The sequence below is a fragment of the Lampris incognitus genome, chromosome 8, assembly GCF_029633865.1.
Source record: "Lampris incognitus isolate fLamInc1 chromosome 8, fLamInc1.hap2, whole genome shotgun sequence".
Classification (NCBI taxonomy): domain Eukaryota; kingdom Metazoa; phylum Chordata; class Actinopteri; order Lampriformes; family Lampridae; genus Lampris; species Lampris incognitus.
Genome location: NC_079218.1, coordinates 18,251,385 through 18,278,185, shown reverse-complemented (window position 1 = coordinate 18,278,185; position 26,801 = coordinate 18,251,385). Strand labels below are relative to the sequence as shown.

The 26,801-nt window shown below is 44.4% G+C and overlaps 1 protein-coding gene across 2 annotated transcripts in view; it reads left to right on the top strand.

The window, feature by feature from the left end:
• The window catches only part of LOC130116915 (disks large homolog 4), a 67,803-nt gene that overhangs the window by 16,487 nt on the left and 24,515 nt on the right, over nt 1–26,801 (top strand). The window contains exon 2 of one of the 2 annotated variants that reach the window (XM_056285017.1): nt 3,542–3,703. In XM_056285017.1, coding sequence (XP_056140992.1) covers nt 3,542–3,703 — 162 coding nt within the window. Of the gene's footprint in view, nt 1–3,541; nt 3,704–21,350; nt 21,441–26,801 lie in introns of those variants that run through there. The other variant, XM_056285018.1, reaches the window with a different exon arrangement.

Genomic DNA, 26,801 nt, shown 5'->3' with positions numbered 1-26,801 from the left:
AGAAAATCACAGGGAGTTGAATCAGTTCATCTGGACACAACGCTTACTGAGAGAGAAGTGTTTCATCACTCATCGAAGTGACCTCTTCAGTCTCGACTGACTGCAGGTATCCCCACCCTTATAAGCAATACATTGGCATAACGACCGAAAACTCTGATCGGTGTCATATGCAAATAAGTGTGACCATTAACTAGACTTACAATGGAGATGTGTACTATCCACAGAGGACTGGGGAGTTGTTGCAATCACAGCACTGTAAGATGGTGACAGATGTACTCTTAGCCCCCCCCCCCCCTTGGCTCAGGGATGGTTGTTCCCTCTTTACATAGATGGACTCTGACTCCCCATTCAAACCAGCGTTCCTCCCTATCAAGGATGTGCACATCCTCATCCTTGAAAGAGTGGCCACTGACCTGTAGATGGGTGTAGACTGCGGAGTCCTGACCTGATGTGTTAGCTCTCCTGTGTTGTGCCATCCTCTTGGCCGGCGTCTGTTTGGTTTCCCTGATGTGCAAGTCACAGCAATCCTCCCCAGCACTTAACAGCGTACACTATATTGCTCTGTTTGTGCTGGGGTATCGTTGTTTTTGGTCATTATGCCACTGTATCGTTTATAAGGGTGGGGATACCTGCAGTCAGTTGAGACTGAAGAGGTCACTTAGATGAGCGATGAAACGTTTCTCTCAGTGAACGTTGTGTTCAGATGAACTGATTCAACTTTCTTTGAGGAAGACAGAGTAAAGAAGGAGACATTTTTGGACTCTTAGACCATGCAGGGATTTGAGCTCTTTTCATGCATGATCACTGACTGAGTGTCACCGGGCTGTATTTTCCACTATGCAGGTTGACCAGATTGTCCAAGTCCCAAAGCAGGACAGACTGACAATGCACACGCATAATGTGCATCCTGATTTGTGCAACAACTGGTTAACACATCTGTCTTTTGCTTAACATGGAATATAGCCAATTATGGACGGCACGGTGGCCCAGTGGTTAGCACTGTTGCCTCACAGCAAGAAGGTGCTGGGTTCGAACCCCGGGTTGTCCCAGGTCCTTTCTGTGTGGAATTTGCATGTTCTCCCCTTGTCTGCGTGGGTTTGCTCCGGGTGCTCCAGTTTCCTCCCACCATCAAAAAGACATGCTTGTTAGGGTTAATACTCCTGTCTGTGCCCCTGACCAAGGCAGTGGAAAGAAGAACTGGAGTTGGTCCCCGGGCGCTGCAGCTGTCCACTACTCCTATACAGTAGGATGGGTTAAATGCAGAGAACACATTTCACTGTAACCTAAGAACTGTACAATGACATAGATAAAGAGGCTTTCTTCTATCATTTACATTTTTGAATCTTATATTGGCAATGAAGATTATCAATTGCATCACTAACATGGTGATGGCATGACATTAGTAAAATGGATCTACATTGCTATGGTAAAGATGAAATGCATGGCGAAATGTGTTGGGGATGGATGGACATGATCATAAAGCCGGGCCTCGGTTTGGAGGCCGATGGCATCTGCAGTCAGCTTCAAGATTGTTCATCCCTGCAATGTGCGTCCAACTTGATTTAATCCTAAAGTCTTTATTGATTCTGTATTGAAAAGCCACTTTTCTTCAGCATGGCAGATAACAGGGTCCATCACAGACCTCAAAACAACTTGAATATCAGGTCGTCGTGACAACCAGACAGTGAATTCTGACTGACACCTCTGTCAGCTAATCGCCGTCACGAGGTGTTCATTTTCTTTAGTGTGATCGCCGGTTCTATGTGTGGGCTGGGCTGTTTTGGTTTTTTCTCAAGTTCTCATGGAAACTGGTGTATTTTGGGGGGACAACCTGCTTAAACTGGGACATATTTGTGTATTTAAGAGATTTCTCTAGACACCGGGACACATATAGCTTGAAATCGGGAATGTCCCGCTCATCTGGTCACCCTACTGCTATAGCCTGTAAGCAGTGTATGGTTGGGGCTATTATGTTCTCTGATTCATGTAATTTAGTGCTCTTTATTCTTATTTTCTTTGACAAAGTAATTTCATTTTTTGAGATTAGCCATTTCAGAGATGCTTGAGAATGGCTCTCTAAGCAGCTGTTGTTCTGAGGAAAATCCTGGGCTACACCGGTGGGTTTTCTCAAATTTATGCAGTTACTGGTATCACGTAATATCGGCGTTTTACTTTACAATGGCAAAGCCCGACCCCTGCAGTACCCGATGAACTCAAGTCAACGGTTTACTGCTTCGTAACCTCTTATTGTAGAAGGGTACAGTGAGTAAACTTTTTTTTTTGGGGTCTCTCACCCACCATTGCCATCCTTCTTTTTTCTCTCTTTTCCTTTTTCCTACATCCCCCCCTTTCCCTCCACCCTCCTGCTTTCTCCTCTGTCTCTGGCTTTCTTTCCCTCCTCCTTATCCTTGCTGTCTCAGTGTAATGTGATCCAGCGCCACTGCTGGCGGCCCCTGCTCTGGCACTGCAATCTCTGCTCTGCTCCGGTTGCTAGGCAGCCTCTCTGAGACTGGCCCCAATGATGCACCTCCCACTCCGTCTGCCTCCAGAAAGAAGAGAGGAGCGAGTGGCCGGGCTGGCCATCAGGCCATCAGCCAACATTCAGATGAACCCTCCAAAATGTCTGTGTGTTTTCAGAATGGCCCGCTTCACATCTGCAGTGCTGCAGAGCATATTGTCAGCCCGGAGGATGCTCTGCAGCCACGGGCTTTGTTACGAAAAACACATAACCCCTATAACTCGGTGCTGTGTGTTGATGCTACCCACCTTTTGATGTGTCTTTGGTGGAAAATATCGTGGGCACACGCCGTGTCACCTGGCTGAGTATGTAACCTACCATGTGTGGCTAACACAGCGTGCTGCTGGCACGCGGCCTGGGTGTGGCATATCAGTAGGGGGAGCAGGGTATCTAGGAAGGAGCTGACATGTTCTGCTAGTGTGGAGCTGCTATGAGTCATGGCTCTGGTTGCTCCATGTGGTTGTGGGGGATGATCGCCTCTTCCAACACACCATAGTCTTATTCGAGGCCTACATTTCTATGCTGGTGTCACACACCACGCTATTCGACAAGATGTGTATACAGAATGCCATAGCAGATATTTGATTAATTTACACTCTTACGGAAAATATCTGCGGTGTCCTTGGGGGGAATCAGGTTGAACTCTTTGAAAGGTGTATTGAGAGAAAAAAAAAGAAATAACTATAAAAAGGTTAAAATTTGGGTACCCTCTATTCACGATTCGAATATAAACTGCTGTGGATACGATGAGTCTAGTACAGTATGTCTTCCTTATTCTGCATTCAGTTACTTCAGCCAGTTTGCACCTTACCCATGAGACCCATTAAGAGTAACGTCCTTCTTCCACATCTGTGTGTGTGTGTGTGTGTGTGTGTGTGTGTGTCTCTCTCTCTCTCTCTCTCTCTCTCTCTCTCTCTCTCTCTCTCTCTCTCTCTCTCTCTCTCTCTCTCTCTCTCTCTCTCTCTCTCTCTCTCTCTCTCTCTCTCTCTCTCTCTCTCTCGTTCTCTCTCTTTCTCTCTGCAGAAATACCGGTACCAGGATGAGGAGACGCCCCCCTTGGAGCACAGTCCATCCCACCTGGCTCCAGGGAAAAGTGCTGAGATGCTTCATATGAGTGACAAGAATCTTGCTGCCATGGAGGCCCTGCATGGCTATACACCACACACACACATTTCTCCCGTCAAGGTAGGACAAACGTACAGATCGTTGATCGATGCTGAGCACAATTGATATGCACAATGTATTCACACCTATCGACATTTAACTATGTGTACATCAGTCCTTGGGGCCAGACAAACACACTTTTGTCTTCCTCAAGCCGGGGACAAACTGCAGCTATGCTATCATAATTCACGCAGAGTCATTCATCAAGCGGCAGGTAATATCTACATTTTAACTACAATGTCCAATGCATTTGTGCATCACATCTTTCTGCAGCAGTGGCCCTCCTCCCTACAGGTATTAAGTGATGTATTCTCACAAGAATACGTCCTTACTTTGACAATGGCCATCAGCTCCAGCCAATTTGAGTTTCTCGCTTTTGCAGTTATCATTATTATCTCAGTAGCTTTTGAGCCCATCAGAAATTCCCGGCAGCAAACCTGCTGTAATGTTTCAACAAATAAAAAACAAGCTGTACAAGTACAAATGTCAAGCAGATTGATTTGACTGTGTTTGTGAGAAAGATAACTTTAAATAGCAACAGTCAATGCACTTGTGCGATCTATGATATTGGATTTGAGATATTGATAGTGTGAGCAACTTGTAGTAAATTGCATTAAAAATTAAGGCACAAAATATGTTTAAAAGCCCAATGGTGCATCAATATTCAGGCTAACCCACAGCCTTGATGGAGTAGTTTCTTATTTCCTTTGGTGGGAGATATATAGCAACTTGCTCCAGGCCTGTTGTAAGAGCCTCTAATTGCTTATACACCCTTAACCACATCATCATCTTTAATTTAGAGGCTGCAGTCACAAATAAACTGATCAAAATGTGATATATTCTTGAGGAAAACCTGCCTTTATTCTCTTTAGGCCAAAGAGCAACTTAACACATGGCATCAGTATGCATCCTCCTGGACATCTGGGTTTTAACTGGATAACTGTCCACAGCATATAAACGCTTAGGTGTAAATGCTTACACATTGCAGTGAAGCAGTAGTCAGCTGACCACCTAAACTATCCCAGAGGATGGTCAGATGTATTTGCCCTAATTGATACCCCAGTGTAAATTCAGCCATGTTTCCAGCCCACGCACAGCTATGAACTATGCAAGAAGAAATGGATGCTCGTAAGTACTCTTGTCGAAGAAAACGACTGCTACTACTTTTTTTTTACTACTTTCGGCTGTTCCCTTCCTGTCCTCTGCATCTTCCTTTGTCTCTCGTTGAAGAAAAACAACATCAAATTGCCCGACAAACACACATGTGGAGGCTTAACTGCTTTCCAGTAATAGCAGGTTAAGGAGACCATTGGAGACCACCAGTATGCCAAACAGTGAAGGCAAATTTGAAGTAAACAAAGATCAAATCCTGCACCCTGCAAAGTGCCCATGAGCATATAATAAAATACATACCGAGACTGATAAATCGGCATCAACTTTCAGTAGAAGGTTTTTAGGTTGGTGATGTATGCATTTGATGAGGTAAAGAGTATGGACAACTTTTCAGTAGGTAATAGGAGAGAGTTAATGTCTGAATACTGTCTGGATAAGAGAAGATTTTTAAAACTACCATCCTAAAGATTTACGTACAGATAAATGTTCTTTTTGATGCTAGTATTGCTGGTGTATTTCTGATAATAGCTCAACCACAAGAATCGCTGAGTAACACTGTTGCTGTCGTTCATTTTTGTGGTTACTGTCGGGCAGGCCTTTGCAAGGAAAAGTGATATGGCATATAGCATTTTCTTTCTTCACCATAGCTGTCAAATGCAGAAGAATAATGAAGGTCTTGGTGAGTTCGAAGAAGCAAAAGTTGTGGTGGGTAACAAGCAGATATGTCAGACCAAGTTTGTGAAAAAAAAATGTAAGCTAATAAAACATCAGTAAAACCCAGGTTCAACACTGTTTAATGTTTTTTTGGTTTGTTTGCTGGTAAGTAAGGTGCTGACACAACAGCTTCGGCGACTTTCATTTTGATTCGAGCTCCAGGACTGGAAGTTGTGAAATGCACACAATCACCAGTTTCACTGTCAGTTGTCACCAAATTAAACAAAAATGACAATCTTCGGGATAGTAGCTTTAATTTATGGTGTAAAGAGGGCAGCTGTCTGTGTAGACACTGAACTGTTCATACTGTCAACAAACAATATAACAGACTATATGTAATATGAATGCAGGCAGAGGGATAGAGGGCTCCGTGATGACGAGCGAGACAGAAACAGTATCAAACAAGAACAAATGGTCCTCTGGTCAAAAGAGACTTGCAGCATTGATAAGAACATAAGTAAAGCACATGTCACTTCTGCATTACTGAGCCATACTGTGAGTACAAATGTAAGCAGGCGTAGTCTATAATATCATCCCCTAATCTTCTGCAACAGGAAATTAGCTTCTGACTTTGTTCATAAAAGGGACTGTTTCTTTTTCCCTTTTCCCATCTTTGTGTCTATTCATCATCATTTTTTTTACGTGTCAGACAGAAAATATCCAAACAACATCCATAGAGATTAATCTAAGATTTCATTCTCTTAATAGTAATAGTATCAATACTAGTCACAGTAAACTTGGAAAATTGTTTACACAGTGGAAAAATCAAATCTAAAAAAAAAAGTATTGTACACATTTCACAGTGGCTTAGCTTGCAAGAACAAATTAAATGCAAGATTAAATTATAACCCACTGCAGGCCAGGTTATTTTACAATACTAATATGCCATTTTTTTACTACAAGATGTAGCTTCTCTTTCCTTTTCTTTAGTCCTACAAACAGCAGTTCTTTCCCAGAACTGAACGAGCGATTATGTGTGGCGCACACTAACTAAAGTGACGGGCGATTTCCTCAACAACATCATGTCCCATGTTTCAAGATGCCGCAACATCTGATCTCTAGATTTCAGAGTTATACAGTGGCATCTCCATCGGCCATGTCTGGGGATAGCACAGGAAAGCTCCTCCTACATCTCGACCATGATTTATCTTGTGTTTGAGCTAAAACAGAAGCTAGGTCAGCTCCTTGGTAGCGTGAAGTCTTCAGGGACTCGAGAATGTCGGTACTGCATTTGTTTGTTTTGAATACGGATGTAAAAAAAACAAAAAAATGTTCCCAGATGGGAGAAATGCTATGTGGGGAAGCTGTGTGGGGTCTATTAAGTCTTCTTTACATCCTCCCTTGTTTACAGTGAAGACAGACTCGACTGATTCACTGATGTAGCAATGAATATTTAAGGTTTTACAGAGCGTGTTCAGCATTGGTGGAAGCAGTGAGGTGAGAGATTTTTCCTTGCAGGTGCAAAGGGGGTTGCTCATTTATTCAGTTAAGTTGTGTCAGGATTTTTAGGAGCACATTCCCGCTCAAGGCCAGAAATAGAGAGGCAGTAAATGAGAGTTTTTTTCAGGCATCATATAGGTTTTTCTACTGGTACTTCTGTAGACTGAACAAGGGAGCATAAAGGGAAAGCAGTTTACAACACACATGTTACGCCCCAAAAGATATGAATTGTTCGAAATACTGTAGAACATAACCTGCACTGTTGTTGGAGGCTTCGGTGGTTATTTCATGGTTAGGACCATTGAGTTTCTGGTTGTTTTATTTCTTTCCCTATTTCAGGCACCCTTATAGCAAGCAACCACCTTTCCCATTCATTTAAAGAGACACATTCAAAGGTTAACAATTTTCTTTCTCCCCTTTTCTCCCCCACTGTATCCGGCCAATTACCCCACTCTACCGAGCCGGCTTGGTCACTGCTCCACCCCCTCTGACGATCTGGGGAGGGCTGCTGACTACCATATGCCTCCTCCGATACACGTGGAGTCGCCGGCCGCTTCTTTTCACCTGACAGTGAGGAGTTTCACCAGGGGGACGTAGCATGTGGGAGGATCACGCTGTTCCCCCCAGTTACCCCTCCCCCCTGAACAGGCACCCTGACCAACCAGAGGAGGTGCTAGTGCAGCGACCAGGACACATACCCACATCTGACTTCCCACCCGCAGACACGGCCAACTGTGTCTGTAGATACGCCCGACCAAGCCGGAGGTAACACGGGGATTCGATCTGGCGACCCCCATGTTGGTAGGCAACGGAATAGACCGCCATGCTACCTGGATGCTCAAAGGTTGAACAAATAGCATTGTTGGCCACAAGTGGAATTCAATTGAATGGATACGAAAAGGTTCATGTGAAGGGTTAGCAAAGGTCAATTCGATGCCATGGCCAGAAAGGTGGCATATTTTAGTTAGTTTTGCAGCAGTCTGCTGGAGCTGTCAGCATAAACCACATAGCTCTTAATCCAATGTTAAGAAAACAAACGGCAATATGGAGGTGGGGCTAGATTAGAGTGTAACTTCTCCCCCAGGTCTGAGCCTAACTCCACCCACTGTGTAATTTTGACAAATGCTAAAAAAGTGGGCAACGGGGTGAGAGGAGGGGCAGGGAGGGGCTGAGAAAGGGGGCAGGGTGGGGGTGTGTGGAAGTGTGAGGCAGAGAGAGCTGGGGAGATTCGTGAGTCCCCTCCACCGGCCGGCCCGCCTTCTGGCACGGCGCCACTCACCGCCCCGTGGAGACACCCCAACCACCACAACGCTGATGCAGTGCAGACGGAAGGGGGAGGTGGGTCGCTCACCTCAGATTAGAGGGCGTTTACATTCTCTTTTTTTTTTCAATTTCATGATGTAGGTAAGTCCCACCCGGTCGACTCTACATCAGCATCGGCCTTGCAAGGTTCAGGGATGATTTAAAACAGTAGATGGCGTGTTGAGCCATTTCCAACCCACGAAATGCTGAAATTTGGTCATAAATGTCAATATTAACACCAGCGTTGATGTGTTTCATCACCGTGCAGCCATATCATTCAGTTCACAGCTCAAAAAACGCGTTTAAGTTTTTAGCACCTCTTTAAGTCCAGTGCTTCTTGGGGATACTGTAGGAAGTCTGAATCCATTTAAGCAGTACAACCTGGGAGAAGAAACAGATGCCTAATTTAAAACTCTGTAGACAGCTTGTGAAATACTGCAGAATTTCTTAGAGATGCTACAGAAATACGAGGATGATCCCAGCTAGGGATGATACTCAGCCCCTCTGCACAGTGTTAAGTGGGTTGCTCATTCATTATCAGATTTACTGACGACACAATTAAGACAAATCACCATCAATAAAAGTCAAATTGATGCCCAATGATTGCCTTTGTTTACTTAAAAGAAGGGTGGAAAATATACTGTTGTCCTGTATTGTTGATCTGATCGGTGTGTTCGTCCCAGCGGTATTTGTCATTCAACACCATGCTGAGCTTGCCTGGGTGATGAGCTCATCCTTTTTCCCTGGTGTCTAGATGAAGGCCTGCGCCTTCTAGGGCTTTCTCCATTATACGGTAATAGAGGTGGAACTGAATTCATACCGTTCTCAAAATCTAGTGTGTGCCGCCGACAGCTCGAACTTCGTTATCTTACATTATTTGTTTGTTTTCCCAAAAGCATTGGTGTAATGTTTTTTTTTTTGTGACGGCCTTACTGGCAATTCAGTATGTATCCCATCTCGCATACGAAGTTTATCCTCATCTCATGCCATCAAATCACAGATTTGCTGCAAAAAAACAAAACAAAACCAAAAAACACAGTTTGACAGCAGTAGAGCGACACTGCATGTGACACAGCAAACATGGCATTTTGATATTTCAGTACGGGGACACTGAGCTGAGCTGTTTAGAGAGCATCCAGTAGTCTCTCTCATCTGTCAATGACTTACAGATGACTCAAAGGCTGGCAATTAGACTTTCAGATTCTGTTTGAGTCCCGCATTTAGAAACGAGAGGGCACGGGTCAGGTTGACAAGCCGTCGGAAATGTTTGGTTTGAGATTAGGGATTTGGGCTTTTGCACATCGGAACCCTATTTCAAGTTGGTATGAGTCTCGTGTATCCTGTCAGGATTTTGTTTATACGCTACTCAAAATCACCATTGTTTCCTGTGTCATTATCTTTTTCTAAACTTCCCAGTTGCAGCCCCCCCCCCGCCATGCAAAATAAACAAATATATAAAAATGAGTACTAGCATCACTATGGGACTAAGACATACATACATTAGTTTTAAACGAACCATATGTACAGTGTAAGTATTTGGAAACGTACCACAATTTTCAGTTATGGTGGGCAAATCTTGCCTTTATATTAATTCCTTTCCTTACCAAAATATGTATACTTTATTCATTTTCTTAAACGCTTTAAAGAAACAAAAATAAATATTTTAATTGGAGGTGTTAAGATGGCCCAAGGGCTTATTCATGTTTTTTTTTTTTTTACATGAGTGCAATAAATAAAACTCAAGAGTTCCTCATAATGACGGCGTATTGGAGTACAAATAAACACATGCCATTATGTCAGGTCATAATCCCTTCAGAGGCAAGGGAACATCTGTGACGTCAGTTATAATATTGTTTTCCTGTGTGCGAGACGAGACGTTGCAGCCCATCACATGAACCAGTGGCCACCTGCTTTTACCGGGGCAGCGTGGCTCAGGAGGTACGTCTAGTAATCGGAAGGTCGCTGGTTCGATCCCCAGCTCCTCCAGAGAGCATGTCGAGGTGCCCTTGAGCAAGACGCCGAACCCCTAACTGCTCCTGATGAGCAGGTTGGCGCCTTGCATGGCACCGTCCGTGTATGAATGTGTGTGTGAATGTGTGAATGTGAGTCATACGCTGTAAAGTGCTGCGAGTGCTCGGTAGACTAGAGAAGCGCTACATAACTGCGGTCTGTTTACCATTTTATGTAAGGTCTCTATGAAAACTAAAAGCAGTGCTCATGGAAGCCAAACTGAAAAGTCACAGTGCACCGTTATGACAGCCATGCCTTCCCATTGGACCCCTAATTGACTGATAACAATTACATGATGCATTTGTTATTCGTGAAACACAACACTATCATTTTCCCAGGTAAATATGCTTCATCTGATTCCGTAACACCCCTCGGCTTGACCTCGGTGTTATTGCATTGTTTTGCTTGCTTTTTAATTTCACCCACTATTATCCAGAGGCAATCAGATTGAACCAAAGCAAACTAAGCCAAGAGTTGTTATAATGAAACTGAACTGAGAAATTACACATAGAGTAAGTCGTATATTAGAAGCATGGAAGGGGGAGGAAAAAGAAGAAAGTTTGACTTTTGTGTATATTTGTTAGTTTGATGTTTTCAGTCTGTGATGTCCATTGCTGTGAATGGATTCAGCTAACTGATGCCCCGAGGAGATTATGAAAGTTGGGTCTAATATACTGCCCGCACAGATGCGGCTCGATCAAAATGGTTTTCACAGGAAAATAAAAGTTCATTCTACAAGAGAAGATATCCACCTAAAAACACTGTTCTGCAGTGCGCCGTTTCTGTCACAGATGCCGCAGAAGTCCCATCGCCTCCAAATCAGGATCTCACTAATTTATTATCCCTCTGGCTTGCTTTTTACATAACTTGACTGTGTAGCGAGAACTCCAGTTTTAAAAAGTTAATACAAAGCCAGCAGCAGGAGTGCCAAGCGTTTGCAAATGCAAAGCAGGCTCAGTTGTGATTAAGACGGGGAAGCTAAGCTAAATGAGATGTGTGTAAGAGGTGAGTGTGATCGCTCCTTCACGCCACTTATCTCATCGTTGATATTATGATGCTACAAAACTCATATCCGCAATACATCCCCGGACCTATATGATATTAAAACTGACCGGCAGAAGTGATTTATGATCGCAGTCCATTATGAGCTCGTTTAATTGTGTCTGTGACCACGCGGTCAGGTTATTTTCGCCAACAATGACATCAGCGGAACAAGTTCAGGATTTGTAACGTCACAACGTAGCCAAGAATGTAACACTGGGGAACGGCTAACATCTGTGACATCGCAAAAATAATTTTAATGATTTTTTTCTTCTCCGATGCTCTGACCCAAGGTTTTGAAGCGATAACGAGATCATGGAAACTTCCAGTGCTATTTTAACGTAGCTGTTATTAACATTCCCACGTTACTCTGTCATTCAGTCTAGATGGTAATGCGGTTCTTTTCTATGTGAAAATGAAGCAGGTTATCCTTCTCATTTATGGTGTGTTAAGAATCGTAATTATTCATGTCTTCCTTCCATTATCTGTGGGCTCCTGTCTCGTCGGTGACAGAGTGATCCGGTGTAATGGCCCTTTTTGCTCATTCAGTGAGCAGAAAGGGACAAAGTGACTTGATACCTTTTGTCTATCACTGACCTCATGTGCTGGAAAAGAAAAAGCCTATTCCCACCCAGTCTGATGACTAACTGTGGACGAATGAGTAATATCTGGCACCATTACGCATGATGAATTTAAACTATTTTGCTTTTGACTATCAAAAGCAACGCTGAGTCTCAGCCTGTGTGTGTTTTATTGTTCGTCCATTTGCTGGTGAAAAAATAAACGTGTTGAAAACGTTCATTCATTCATTATACAAAGCGCTTTTCCTTACTCATGGTCACGGGGATGCTGGAGCCTATCCCATCAGTCATTGGGTGGCAGGCGGGGAGACACCTTGGACAGGCCGCCAGACCATCACAGGCCTAAATAGTGTGTGAGAGAGTGTAGCTGAAAACTATGGCCGACACGCACGCCCTCTCTCAAGGCCGAGCAGGCCACAATTCATAAGACAGGGCCCTTCATCAGGCGGTGTAGGCCATGATGAGAATCACAGCCTACACTGCCCGGTGAGAGGCCGTGTAGGCCACGATTCCCATAGTTCTCAGCTACACTACATAATTCTCAGCTATACTCGCACACACCATCAAACCCTCTCACGCGCACCATCAAACGTTCTCCACACAAATCCCCCCCCCCTTTTTCTCCCCAAATGCACCCAGCCAATTACCCCACTCTTCCGAGCCATCCCGGTCGCTGCTCCACCCCTTCTGCTGATCCGGGGAGAGCTGCAGACTACCATGTGCCTCCTCCGATACATGTGGAGTCGCCAGCCACTTCTTTTCACCTGACAGTGAAGAGTTTCACCAGGGGTACGTAGTCCATGGTGGATTCATGCTATTCCCCTCAGTTCCCCCTCCCCCCCGAACAGGCACCCCGACCGACCAGAGGAGGCGCTAGTGCAGTGACCAGGACACATACCCACATCCGGCTTCCCACCCGCAGACGCAGCCAGTCGTGTCTGCAGGGACGCCCAACTAAGCCGGAGGTAACACGGGGATTTGAACTGGAGATCCCCGTGTTGGTAGGCAACGGAATAGACCGCTATGCTGCCCAGACACCCTTCAATTTTATGTTTATATCTCTACCTAAGATTGTCTGTTATGATGATGAGTATGATGATGATGATGATGATTATAGCGATGACAAAGATAAGATTGTTGTCAATACTGGTGACCAGAGTTGGTCAGTTCTCACTGTTGCTCAGCTATATCCGTTGATTTCTTTATCGAATGTCCTGCACACTGTCTCCCAGATTTACTGAGACACACACAAACAAGTGCTGCACCTTCAAAAAAAAAAATTACCGGCGTAATTATTTCGTCTGTTTGCGAGCAATTCACTGTCAGCTGACGTTTAAATCAGCTCCGCCGCAATTATTCAGCTCGTATATCAGAGGCGCCATTTAAACCGAAGGGGCTGTGCCTGGGCTCTGCCTGAGAAACGACATCCCTCCCGTCTAGGCCGCTGTGCACTGAAAAGGCCCCGAGGCCAAAACATGGGGCTTCGCCAAAAGTTCGGGCTGTGCAGCTGTCGCATGGCTCCCTCTCATCTGTGTTTCCGAATCAGCCTTTATTTCCTCCGGAGGAGAAAAACTCACATGGTGTAGCAGGCCTGTATCTGCCCCGCACCTGAACTTTACACATGCCGAGTAGAGGAACGCATGCACGAAACCCTCTCTCCAGCCTTGTCAGACCTTTTCGTCGCTCCCTCTCTCTCTTCCAAATAAAAACAGCAGCCATGTTTGTGCTTAAGATAAAACGTGCTCTCGACTGGGTGTTAAAGACCGTGTGCGATTTTTTTATGGAGAAATTAGCAGGTTTTCACATCGTGAATCGGATGGAGGGGGACGGTGCTGATCATTTGCATAATCCTCTCCTTCGGTTTTGCGCCTTCTAGCTGAAACGGCTAACGACACATTTCGGTGGGTCAGAAGCGTGAGATGTTTTTTGCAACCCCGTGTCCTCGATAGGTCACATGCACAAAACCGTAACACGCTGCTTGTACATCTGAATTGTCCTTTTTTCTTTTTTACACACACAGAATTGCACTGGTTTCACTGCAGACCGTTAGTAAATCTGGGAATGTGTCACGACAATATGTTACAAATAACCTTTTGTGTTGTTTTTGTCCTTTGAAATGTGTAGCATGTAATTACTTGTGTATATAACCTACACCTATCCCGTTTCTCAGCCCTCCCCCCATCCCTCTGCTGCAATTTCTCTTCCCCTGTCCTTTGTTCAGTTATGAATTCCCTTCCCATATGCTCAAGATGGTCTTTTCCACCACACACACACACACACACACACACACACACACACACACACACACACACACACACACACACACACACACACACACACACACATACACACACACACAATTGCATGTTGCTGTACCTCCTGCTTTGCTAGCTAGTATGGCGGTAACCTAAAGGTTGTAAGGATGGGTTTGTAACTATGAGGTTGCTGGTTCGATTCTCTGGACCTGCTGGGAAAATCGGGGTGGGCATCGTGGGAATGAAGAACACTGTAACCACCCATCAGCCACTGTCGACATGTGAAAGAGAAATGCACAATCAAGGCCAAAACTTCTCCACATTCAGAGGTTCTTGGGGCCGATATAGGCGTTAAGCAGAGGATGGCTAAGAAAAAGCAGATGTGTTTGGTTAAACTCCCCCTGGATGAATTAAGGGGGAAAAATGTGTGTAAATATATATATGCAACAAATCCTAACCCGTGCCCAGCGTTCTTACCCCCCCCTGTGCCCATCTGCCTGCTGTGCACAATTACCCTCTTCCTTCTGTTGTTTTTCAGCCAGTGTTGATGTCAACGGGACACACTCCAATGTACACCTCCGCCGTTTCCACACTGGTAAGAGTGCAGCACTTCCTACAGTGCTGCCACACAAAACCACTCTTGAAGTTATGGGTTATCATCGTCCATATCATCATCATCATCATCAGTCTGGCTTATGTCCTCACTTGTCTTACAAAGGTCAGTTGTCTGACCTAAGGGAGCCACCAAATGCATCCGTCCATTTTAGATGTGCTGGGGAAAAGTATTATTAGGTCATCTGTACCGTGAATTTATTAATGTGTGCACGTTCATAGTTTTCATTGTCTGATAGGTCAGTATGGCCTGCATTCACCAATTACTATTCTGCATCCTCACTGACATTATAAGGGCTCGGAAGTGACAAGAATACTGTAATCTAGCCGTGTTAAGCTGCTCGGTGGTGTTTCTATACATGAAGTTTTAAAGTTCTCCGTGATATTATGGTATCGTAGAAGCCAGGCTATTACAACGTGTGCTAAAAGCTATATATACTGGGCTGCTCCATTGCACTGAATTGGGAATGGTTTAGTGGGCAACCTCTCCCCTGCGTTGTGAGCAAAAGATTGTTAGATTGTTTCCCAGACTTGATTCGGTAGATGGTAAAAATACTGAGGTGAAATGGGAACATAATACTGTGAGACATGGGTAAGAATGAAAATAACAGCGTGTCACCAGAAATGCTTTTGTGGGCTGCAGTATTGTTTGACAGTGGTTGTTGAAATAGACATCTGACGAGTTCTGTAGATATTTTTCACATGCTGCTAGAAAGACAGACAGACAGAGAGAGAGACAGACAGACAGGGAGACAGACAGAGAGAGTGATAGACAGACAGACAGTGAGCAAGACAGACAGACAGGAAGAGAGACAGACAGACAGGGAGAGAGACAGACAGACAGGGGGAGAGACAGACAGACAGTGAGAGAGACAGGGAGAGAGACAGACAGAGGGAGAGACAAACAGACAGACAGGGAGAAAGACAGACAGACAGACAGACAGGGAGAGAGACAGGGAGAGAGATAGACAGATGGAGCGAGACAGACAGACAGATAGATAGATAGATAGACAGGGAAACAGATAGACAAGGAGAGAGATAGAGAGAGAGAGAGATAGATAGATAGATAGATAGATAGATAGATAGATAGATAGATAGATAGATAGATAGATAGATAGATAGATAGATAGATAGATAGATAGATAGATAGATAGATAGATAGATAGATAGACAGATAGAGAGAGAGATATAGATAGATAGATAGATAGATAGATAGATAGATAGATAGATAGATAGATAGATAGATAGATAGATAGATAGACAGATAGATAGATAGATAGATAGATAGATAGATAGATAGATAGATAGATAGATAGATAGATAGATAGATAGATAGATAGATAGATAGATAGATAGATAGATAGATAGATAGATAGATAGATAGATAGATAGATAGATAGATAGACAGACAGATAGAGAGAGAGAGAGATATAGATAGATAGATAGATAGATAGATAGATAGATAGATAGATAGATAGATAGATAGATAGATAGATAGACAGACAGATAGAGAGAGAGAGAGATATAGATAGATAGATAGATAGATAGATAGATAGATAGATAGATAGATAGATAGATAGATAGATAGATAGATAGATAGATAGATAGATAGATAGATAGATAGATAGATAGATAGATAGATAGATAGATAGAGTTTACCTTAATGCAAGACAGCGTTGCGACCTAAAGGTGTCAGTGTTTGTCTGCGTAGAGTGACTTTCATAACCTTGAAAAGATGGCCGTGCAGCTTTATCAATAAATTCTTTTTATCACGGTATGCGTTATTCTTGCGTGCAAGATATCCGCTTGCTTTCAAGGCTGTAATTTTATGTTATCCCAGATGAGTTTTGCATGAAAGTGCCTATGGTTACTCGCTGCTCACTTAAGCAATGCATGAAGCATATTCTCCTCATGCACCATATTACAAATAAGGCTGTAAGCCCACCCCGTCTTTATAACAAGGAGTCGGTCTTGTAACAATACATCCCTGACTCTAGCTGATCATCCTGACTTGACTAGTAATAATTAAATAGTTAAAAGCATGGAGACATTTTGCACTCTGCACCATACAGGGAAATCGCTGAAAACAGAAGACTGAATACTGTTTCAGTTCGACATGTCGCTCACCCGACTGCATGTGTCCCTCACTTTCAGCTGTGAACAGGCCGTCATACACCACACTGTCACTGATGCTACTGTGTGTGTGCGTTTTCATGCTGTTCTCCACAGTAGGCTAGTAATTATATAATTCAGCGCTATCTCTTAAGATATTTTGAATAAATACTGGGGCAATATCTACCACATACATGGTGTATATTTCTTTACAGCTTCTGCAGTCATCGTTGATGTGTGGATGACGTCCTCACTCTGTCTCAGAAGCAGCGAAATGATGTTAGTGGTCTGGGTTTGCCGGCAGTCAGGGCTTTAGCCCACACTGATATCTTCTTTGGGAGCGCTGTGATAGCTTGTCCTAGTGAAATTAGGCCATGGGGTTATGGGGGTGTTTTAACATGTGGATGCTGGAATTTTTGAGTGCCGAGTGAGACGGCTCTCATTTTTAAGAGCATGTAAATCTCCACACCGTGTGTGAAGCATGTCCAGCACATGCGCACTTTTATACGAAACACCTCACAGTACCATCACTACAAGCATTTTAAGCTTGAGGAGCATCCTGGGAGCTGAACCTGTGAACTTGACTGTATTAGTGTCATACTACGTGGGACAACGGCTCACCACGCATTCCCTATAGGAAACATAAACGTACAGATCTTGCTCAATCGATAGCTCAGGGGAGGCCACAACTCAGACTCATGTTGCAGGTATGGTTTCAGGTTAAAGACAGTGCTTCAACATCTCCATAACAATGGGCACAATGGGGGCGTCCGGGTAGCGTAGCGGTCTATTCCGTTACCTACCAACATGGGGACTGCCGGTTCGAATCCCCGTGTTACCTCCGGCTTGGTCGGGCATCCCTACAGACACAATTGGCCGTGTCTGCAGGTGGGAAGCTGGATGTGGGTATGTGTCCTGATCACTGCGTTAGCACCTCCTCTCGTCAGTCGGGGCACCTGTATGGTGGGGAGGGGGAACTGGGGGGAATAGCATGATCCTCCCACACGCTACGTGCCCCTGGTGAAACTCCTCACTGTCAGGTGAAAAGAAGCGGCTGGCGACTCCACATGTATCGGTGAAGGCACGTGGTAGTCTGCAGCCCTCCCCGGATCGGCAGAGGGAGTGGAGCAGCGACCAGGACAGCTCAGAAGGGGTAATTGGGCAGATACAATTGGGGAGAAAAGGAGGGGGAGGGGGTAAAAAAAACAATGGGCACAATGGAAGTCGGAAGGATTAAACCTTCGACCATTCAGTCCCTTTCAACATCAACAACTTGCTGCCCCTTAAAGAGGGACACAGTGCTTTGATAGTGCCTAAACAATTGTTGTTTCTCAAGAAATGGCACTAAAAGGTCGTATAAGCATTAAAGTGATTGGTCCTAAATTCCAGTGAAAATACAAGGCCAGTACATTTGCACTGCTAGTGTTCAAAATCCAATCACCACGTAGCTTTTCTCCCCTCGTAATTTGGTCACATTAATCTAATGTTGTTCTCCAATATTCATGACAGTGATGTGATGCAAAGATAACAGTCTAATGTTATCTTTGCATCCCTTGTACCCTGTCTTAGCTTTATATTGCTGCCCTGTACTGTATGCAGGCTTGTGGTTTTCACGGAACAGCAAATAAATAATTCACTGTGATATCATGGGCTGGAAGCAAAGGCTGAAAGTTCACATTCTACCAAACATTACATTTCCCCTTAAATGCTGTACATACATCCGCTCTGCTTACTCAACCCCTCTGCAATTTTCTCAGCTGAAATAAAAAAATAAAATAAAATAAAAAATAAAACATAGTAGTTTCCTCTCCCTCTGTAGCAAAAATCTGGTTCCAATACATCTAATTCTCCCACAAATCCTCCTCAGACTGAACACTGTTCCAGCTGTCTGTCCCTCTAAAATGGACTGATGTGTTTGACATTCACTACAAAAAGCAATCATTCCTATGTAAGGATTCAATTACTATTTTCCGTGGCGTCTCCCCAAGGGCCCTCTAGTCCTCTGGTCCCCGCCACGTTCTCGCCCCTTTCCGCTCCGCGCTCTCTCCTCGGCATCTTGTTTCCAGCTTCATCTGTGTCGTCCCCCTCCTTACTTTTCTTTAATAAATGTTTAAACCTGTCCCTGCAGCTCCAGTGTAATTACTGAGCAGCTCCAGCTCAGGTCTGCTGGGAAGGAGGAGGGGGCAGGAAAGGAAGAGGAGAAAAGAAAGTGTGCACAGTAAAAGGGGGGGGGGGAGAGGACTGCTCACACGGAAAAGAGCAGTGCATGCGCTGGAAGGGGGGAGAATATTAGATAGGTAGAGTAAGAAATCTTTTTTTAGTGAAATGAACATTTCAGCTGACAGCTTGTCCTTCAAGCACGCCCTTACGTAACTCTGTTGGGTGTGCAGACGTGCTTGTGTTTGCATGAATGTGTCAGTGTGTGTGTGTGTGTGTGTGTGTGTGTGTGTGTGTGTGTGTGTGTGTGTGTGTGTGTGTGTGTGTGTGTGTGTTTGTGTGTGCATGTACCCATACATAACATGGCTGTCCAGCTGGCTGTTATAGTGAGAGCATGTTCCCGGGTTTGCTGCAAGAGAGCTGCGACGGGGATTTCTGGTGAAGAAGTCTTCCCTCCCTCCCTGATATCAGCAGTTTTTATGTCACCATCAAGCGACACACAATTTCCTTGAGCAACAGCGAGCGGCGTACTGTAAATCACACTGTAATCCACCATTTTTTGTTTGCAGACATCCTACTTTTTTTCTTTCTTTTTTTTTAAATTACCCTCCCTGTCGAAGCGTGTCTAAGTGGCATAGATGGACCGGCAGTGTCCCTCCAAGGGTATCGGGGTTCTGTGATTATATTGGCCCATTACGCTCGACTTTTCTGCAGACTTTCAGAAAAGCGCCGGCACGTCACGTGACTCTCTGTGACTACCCCGTGTTAATTGCGCGGAGAAGTCGAAAGACAATCACGATGATTTTGCTTGTTCACAAATAGATTGCCGGGACTGTTTATTGCAAAAGTGCCATCAATATTCATATAGATTGTGGTCCCTGTTCTGTATTTATTGAACAAGTCAATTTATTTTGTATAGCCCATTATCACTAATTACAAATTTGCCTCAGGGGGCTTTACAGCAATACAACATCCTGTCCTTAGACCCTCGCATCGGATAAGGAACAACTCCCTAAAAAAAGAAAAAAATAGGAAGACACCTCAGGGAGCGCAGCAGAGGAGGGGTCTCTCCCCCAAGACGGACAGACATGCAATGGACGTTGTGTGTACACAATTGACAGAATACAAAGAGGGGTTTTATGCAGTCGACGCTAGGGCAACGGTCAAAATGGCAAGTGCTCGCGTTGTGGGCATTTGTGAAAACTGCTCGTTTTGCAAAACGTCTCAGTGCAGAGTGACCGCTTCCTGTAAAAGCAGGAATGTCAAACACAGCTGTAGGGGAATTACACATGGCAGACAAATACAACCTGACCCCAAACAATATGTTTTGTTGGGGTTTTTTTTCCAATTCCACACTTCTGTTCCAGTTGTCGTCTCTAATTTATGATTGACAGACAGTACAACTGGGTCTAAACTGCCCCTCCCCATCACCACCCCCACCACCAGCGCCAGAAGTGATTGCTAGGAAAAGTGAGGCCAGTTTCAGGTGCTGTCCTTCTGAGTTCAGCCAAAGTAGTTCCTTCTGCTCACACATCACCGGCTTCGACATTATACGGAGAGACAGCGAAGTAATTGCCATTCAAACTTTCCTGCTTGCTCGTCTCTCCCGGAGCAACGGGGATGGGAGGAGGTACAGTAGCAGAAAATATGAACTGCATTCTCAGTGAGCACAGAGCAGGGGGAGAGGAGGCGTCGCGTTATGCAGTCCTCGGAAATGGACGACGGGGAACAAAAAGGGGCTTTTGGTGAATTTTTATCCTCCCGGTGTGGATGCGTAACTGCGCGACAGTGACTAGGTCTCCAGTGAAGATGAGTCTCGCAGGCTGCCATTAATTTTACACGTTTAAGGCTCGATTCGGAGGATGGGAGGGATTCCTCAAAGGAAGCCTTGAGCGCCGACTCAGCAGGAGGAAGTCATTTCTGTTATCCTGTGTACTACTTCGGCTGAAAGAGGAGCATCTCTCCATGTTTCTTTTTTTATTTTTAGCTCTTTAAGGCTGTATCCTCTGTCAGACAGTTCCTGCTGGTTATATTTGAAGAATTTGTAGTGAGTGCAATGTGAACTAGTTATTTAAAAGTCTGTTTTAATAAGGTCATCTGGTTACTCCTTGGCTAAAGATCACCTAATTTGGCATACAATAGCCACACGGTCCAGATCAAATGACTGGATGCTCAGCAATACTTTTGTCACATGTTTGAGCGGAGACACTGCTGGAGCACACCTCATCTCGCTTCTCCACCCTGCTCCCACCCACCGGGAGCATCTGACATTTTGGGAGGTGAGCCGTGGTTGGTCCGCTACCACAGTTCAGCTTTCGTCGCTCGGGCAGGATGTTCATGTCAGTGTGGTACGCCAAAAAGATGGGCTGCCGCTTCATCAACAACGTGCGGAAAGCCAAGAAACATCGGCATCACCTGATGGTAGGCAGCCATGAAAACAGCATGCAGAGCATTCGTTCATATCTGTGTCGCTGACTAGCATAACTCGTATAATTGTTTATGGAATTGTAGCAGTATTTTGCTAGTAGAATATTAACGTGTAGTATAGGCACTGGAAAGCTTAAGGCGTAGGTCACTGTAAAGCCGAAGTTGCAAATATTTGATTTTTTATTTTTAGAACTTGCAAAAAGTATATGCCAAGGCCATAACTGTGTATTCGACATTGGCGGGGGGTACAAATATGTTGGAGGGCTGTGGGTCCTCCCATCAGAAAATGTTCTTGGACAATAATTTCCTTGCAAGTGTAAGTTACTTCATAATACAATAATGAAGTTTGGCTTTTAATGAACATATGTCCACAGTAATATTATGAAAAATTCATTTGTTAAGGTCCACTGATTTGATTGTGTTTCTAATTTCTCATCAACGACAGACCGGTGGTTTAATGCCCCTGATTTTTTTTTTATGCTTAGCTTATTGAAAACGATGGTAGACGATAAATGGAAGAAACAAATATGATTACTTATGTATGAATGGTACTGAATGTTTCAGACGGTAATCCATGGCTGAATGCCCTAGAGTGGGAAAAAATAAATACGATCATTAACATAATTAACATTGATTAACATAGCTAATATTGGGGGAGGGAGGGTTGATCATATATGAATGTTGGGGGGGTAATATACCACTTTGATATACGCCCCTTTGACAGATAAGCAAGATGTAATGTGCCTGGCTGATTTGATCACATCCTCCTCCACTGTGCTTTGTGTGAGTCTGTGCAGCGTGTGGGAGTCTTACTGAAATTAGGTACAGCAATAACGTCTTCTCTTTTTATAATTCAGCAAACAGGGAGGAGGAAGCGCCTACAACACACACACACACACACGCACACACACACACACACACACACGCACGCACACACACACACACACACACACACACACACACACACACACACACACACACACACACACACACACACACACACACACTCCTCTCATCTCTACTCCATCAGAGCCATAGTGGCTAGTCTGGATGAGTCTTTGGCATTTCTCTCTCTCGTTCTCGCTTTCACTCTCTTCTCTCTCGCTCTCACTCTTTTCTCTTTCTCTCTCTATCGCTCTCTCTCTTGCTTTCACTCTCTTCTCTCGCTCACTCTCTCGCTCTCTCTCTTCTCTCTCACTCTCACTCTCTCTCTCTCTTTGCTCTCCCCTCTCTCTCTCCTCTCTCTCTCTCTCTCTTCCCATCTATTCATCTTACACTCACTCTCTGAGCATCTGTGTGCCCTGTATAACTGCCTTTAGCAGACAATGCTACATCTTGTTATCTCGATGCATAACTGCTGTTCTTATGCATGAAAAAACAATCCTTCATTATGAAGCCGCACTGATCCATAATTTGACATAGTAAGTGTCGATAGAAGACATTAAATTCTTGTCGACAGCAAGGCCGCTGTGTGTAAAGGCCTTTCCGTTGGAGTCATTTTGTTTAGAGTATACAATTCTGTGCCACTAATGCAAGGCTTGGTTAGTATCCAACGTCACCATACAGACAACCACAACATATCGCCCCGTCTGATGATCTCCACAGTGGTCATTACTTATTCTTATCTCCTTGTTTATCTCAGCCCGTCTGAAACACAGATTATGATTATTATCGTTATTATTCAAAGGGAAGGGTGAACACGTCACATCATTTTATGTGATATTTTTTAGCCACGGTGAATTAATACACGCCTTTGCTGAATCCTATCTATGCCACGAAACACGTGTCTAACAGTTATTATCACAAAAAAAGTCTGTTAGGCTGAAAGAAGGTACAACTGTGAGCATGTAGAGAGGAGTGAAACATGACATCAGGACACACACACACACACACACACACACACACATACACACACACACACACACACACAAGACAGCAGGTAGAGGTTGATCAGATTATTGGGACATACTGTGATGAACATGTTTGTCAGGGGACGTACACAGTAGGCGACTGCAGCCTGATAGTGAGTCAAGCTTTATGTATTTCAGAACTGATATTATAGGATTGTACACAATACTGATGGAGAAGGGGAAGAGACTTGAATGGACTCTTGCACTCCATTTGATTTAATAGCCGAACAATCATTCAAACTGGGGGGAAAAAGGAGGTCAGCAAATGAGGGAACAGCAGCTGAGCTAAAACATGTCATGATGTTTGTCTTTATCCGGGGAATGATGAAACCACTACATCATGCCACATGGTGCAAATTAATGTGAGAAAAACATAGTCAAATCTGCGTTCAGGTTTTTCCCTAGCCGTAATTTCTCATCACTTACTAGCTGTTTATAAATCCATCAGGAAGTATGATGTGTGGGATGGGGTTGCCTGAAAATGCAAGACATAAGATACAGTAAGTTGAACTGAAGGGGTATGGCAAAAATATTGGTGGGCAACAGCCTAACACTGTAAATCCTCATGACCACAGCTTCCAATGACTTGACACAGGAGAGAGAGAGAGAGATACAGACAGACAGACAGACAGAGAGAGAGAGAGATACAGAGAGAGAGAGAGAGCTACAGACAGACAGACAGAGAGAGAGAGAGACCGCCATCAAAATCCCTTCAGGGAATCTGCCTGCACTGAGCTTGGATTTCTGTCGGCAACGGCCATTATTTCTGTCTCCAGATAAGGATGCTTTTGACGTAATGTTCAGTATCACGGCCCGTTAGACACAGCTAAAGGGTGAAGCTCTGCTCCAAGCCCCATGTAATCTAATGGAACGAAGGCAAAACAAGTGCTATTGAGTGTTGTGGAGGATCGGGGGGTCTACCTCTAAAGTGCACGAGTAAAGTGTTTTCTAAAGGGAGACATGGCCTGTGTGCAAGTTAAAATTCTTAGAGTTGATAGTGTGTTGTTGGTGGAAAATAAGGATTAAAATGAGTCTTTTACTGGCAACCGTAAAAGCCTTGACAGCCCTTGACTCGGTGTTCGATTTCTCAAATGAGTCTACGAGAGTATATATTTTTTAATTGTTTGTTCTATGCAAAGTACTCTATTCTGACAAATTTATGAACGAAATTTAGAAATGTATCTTCAGTTGTTGAACTCACAGAGAAATCCCATAAACAACAGTGCACCTGCCTTTCTCGGATGTGCTAAAATGCCTCATTGGCAACAGTCGACTCTATTTTCATGTTGGCGCAGAGCAGGTGTGGATGCAACCGCAGGCTGATTGGCAATTTCCTCAAGTGCAAAGTGAATTTTTCCCCACCTGTGGTGAGATGGGTGTGGTGGGTTGGTGTGTTAATACAGATCTGCTGGCGCAGTACAATTTAGGTCCATTTTGGCTTGCAATTGTGTTTACACCTACACCGGCTCGGACTATTAGGCCTAAGCACAGGCGCAAGTGCATTGAGCTATTTTCATGCAGCTGTCTAAGCGAGGATGCTCGGGAACATCTATCCAAATGTGTTTTAATGGATGCTTGTAGTTCACCACACACTGAAATAAATCATTAAACTAATAGCAATGACTAATTAATTGAATGCAATGTTCTGAATAATGCAATCAGAAAAAAATGTCTCTGTTGGATTTGATGTGAATCAAAGACAGTTTGCACTCATCATGATGCGCAGAAATGTCAATGTAACCTGACAAAGTGAATGTGTGTCTGGTGCAGACAGATGTATCCTGTGGGTCACGCGACCCATGTGGGCTTCCCGTGGGACGGGAGTCATTTCTACTTTTAATAGTGTGTGTGAAATGGAACGGAAGAAGTTTTTTTTTTAACTGAGTCAAGGGATCGGGACCTGAAAATCCACTCCTGTGTCAGTGCTCCAGAATAAACTAAAGTGTACATTGTCAATCTTTGTAGGCTGTTGGATAATGATCTTCTTGCATATCGCTTCAAATTACATACATTTTGTTTAGTCGCAACCTGTAAGGATATATATACATATATACATATATGGCGGCACGAATTCCCGTTTGCAGCGGCCTCACCCAGTCCAGGACCATCCATGCAGTGTCTTTGTCCACATCTAGGTTTGTCTTCGTTTGATGGCAGGGAGAGTGTGGTCTATTGCGTCCTGTGGGCCCAGGGACCACGGCCCTGCCTGGGATGACCCCAAAGAGGTAACACCAAGGGCGGTCTGACAGGATGCGGAAGTGAGGCAGGCTAAGCTAACTGCTATCCCATGCAGACCAGCAGTTCTGATAACACCTAAGTGCGGTCTGGCGGTGGCCTCGCCTAGCCTTGACTGTGTTTTTAGTGTCGTCGTGTGGAGTGTGGGGAGGTGTGTCGAAGGTGTCTGGCAGGGAGAGCTGGCGTTGGATCGGCTGTTGGAGGTTGGTCTGCTGCATCTTGTGGGCCCAGGAACCACGGCCCTGACTGGAGCTGTGTCCGAAGAGGAAACACAGAGGTCGATCTGACAGGACATGGAAGTGGGGCAGGCTAGGCTAACTGCTAGCCCATGCAGACCAGCAGTTCCGACAGTCATGCTGGCGTTCGTTCACCTGAACAGTGATTTTTTTTTTGTTAAACTAAAGCAATGTCTAAAAATAGCTTACTCCATCCATCCATCCATTATCCGAACTGCTTATTCTGCGCTCAGGGTCACTTACTCCAAATTTTCATAATTCTGAGGGTCATGACAGTTGCATTACATCTAGCATGCAATTGAGTAGCTCGTTCTGGACACTTTTGGACGTACCTTTGAAAACCGTTGCCTTTTCTAGGTGCTCCTGCATTGCAGTATGCAACGACGAAACTACATCCACAAGGCCACGGAAGACGCCAGGGTTATCGGATGATTCAGTCTCGTCATGTCTTCTAAGGGCTACTTCAAATGCTCCACAGAAGTTAATGCAGTCTGTGAGCTTTGAGAGAATGTGCCGGTTTTTGTCCACCTCCTTATTGTGATTCCGCACACTCACATGGTAGCTCTCGTCAAGCTGTGCTGCTATGTTAGCTTGACCAAGCACAGCTAGTTTCATAGCACTATGTAAATGTGCTTCCCTTGACTCGTGTTTCTTGGCCTGTTCTGAAAGTGCTTCAAATCTCTCAGCCCTGTGTTAGTCGTTTTATCCCCTCGTCCTGACCCTGCTGCAGATGACCGGAACGATAGGCACAGGAAAGAGAATACTGTATTCAGTGTTGAGCAACCACATAGCCATGTTTACTTTTCATACCATGTTCGGGAAAATGTCCTTTTGTAGGTTTTCCCTTTGTTCGCCGAGTAATGTTAATGTCTGGTCTATCAGGGCCAAGCTGCTTAATTACTAACTTGTCTTGTAATTGTAGTCGTTCAAATCGTTTTTTTTTTTAAATAAATCTACACTGAAGACATAGCAGA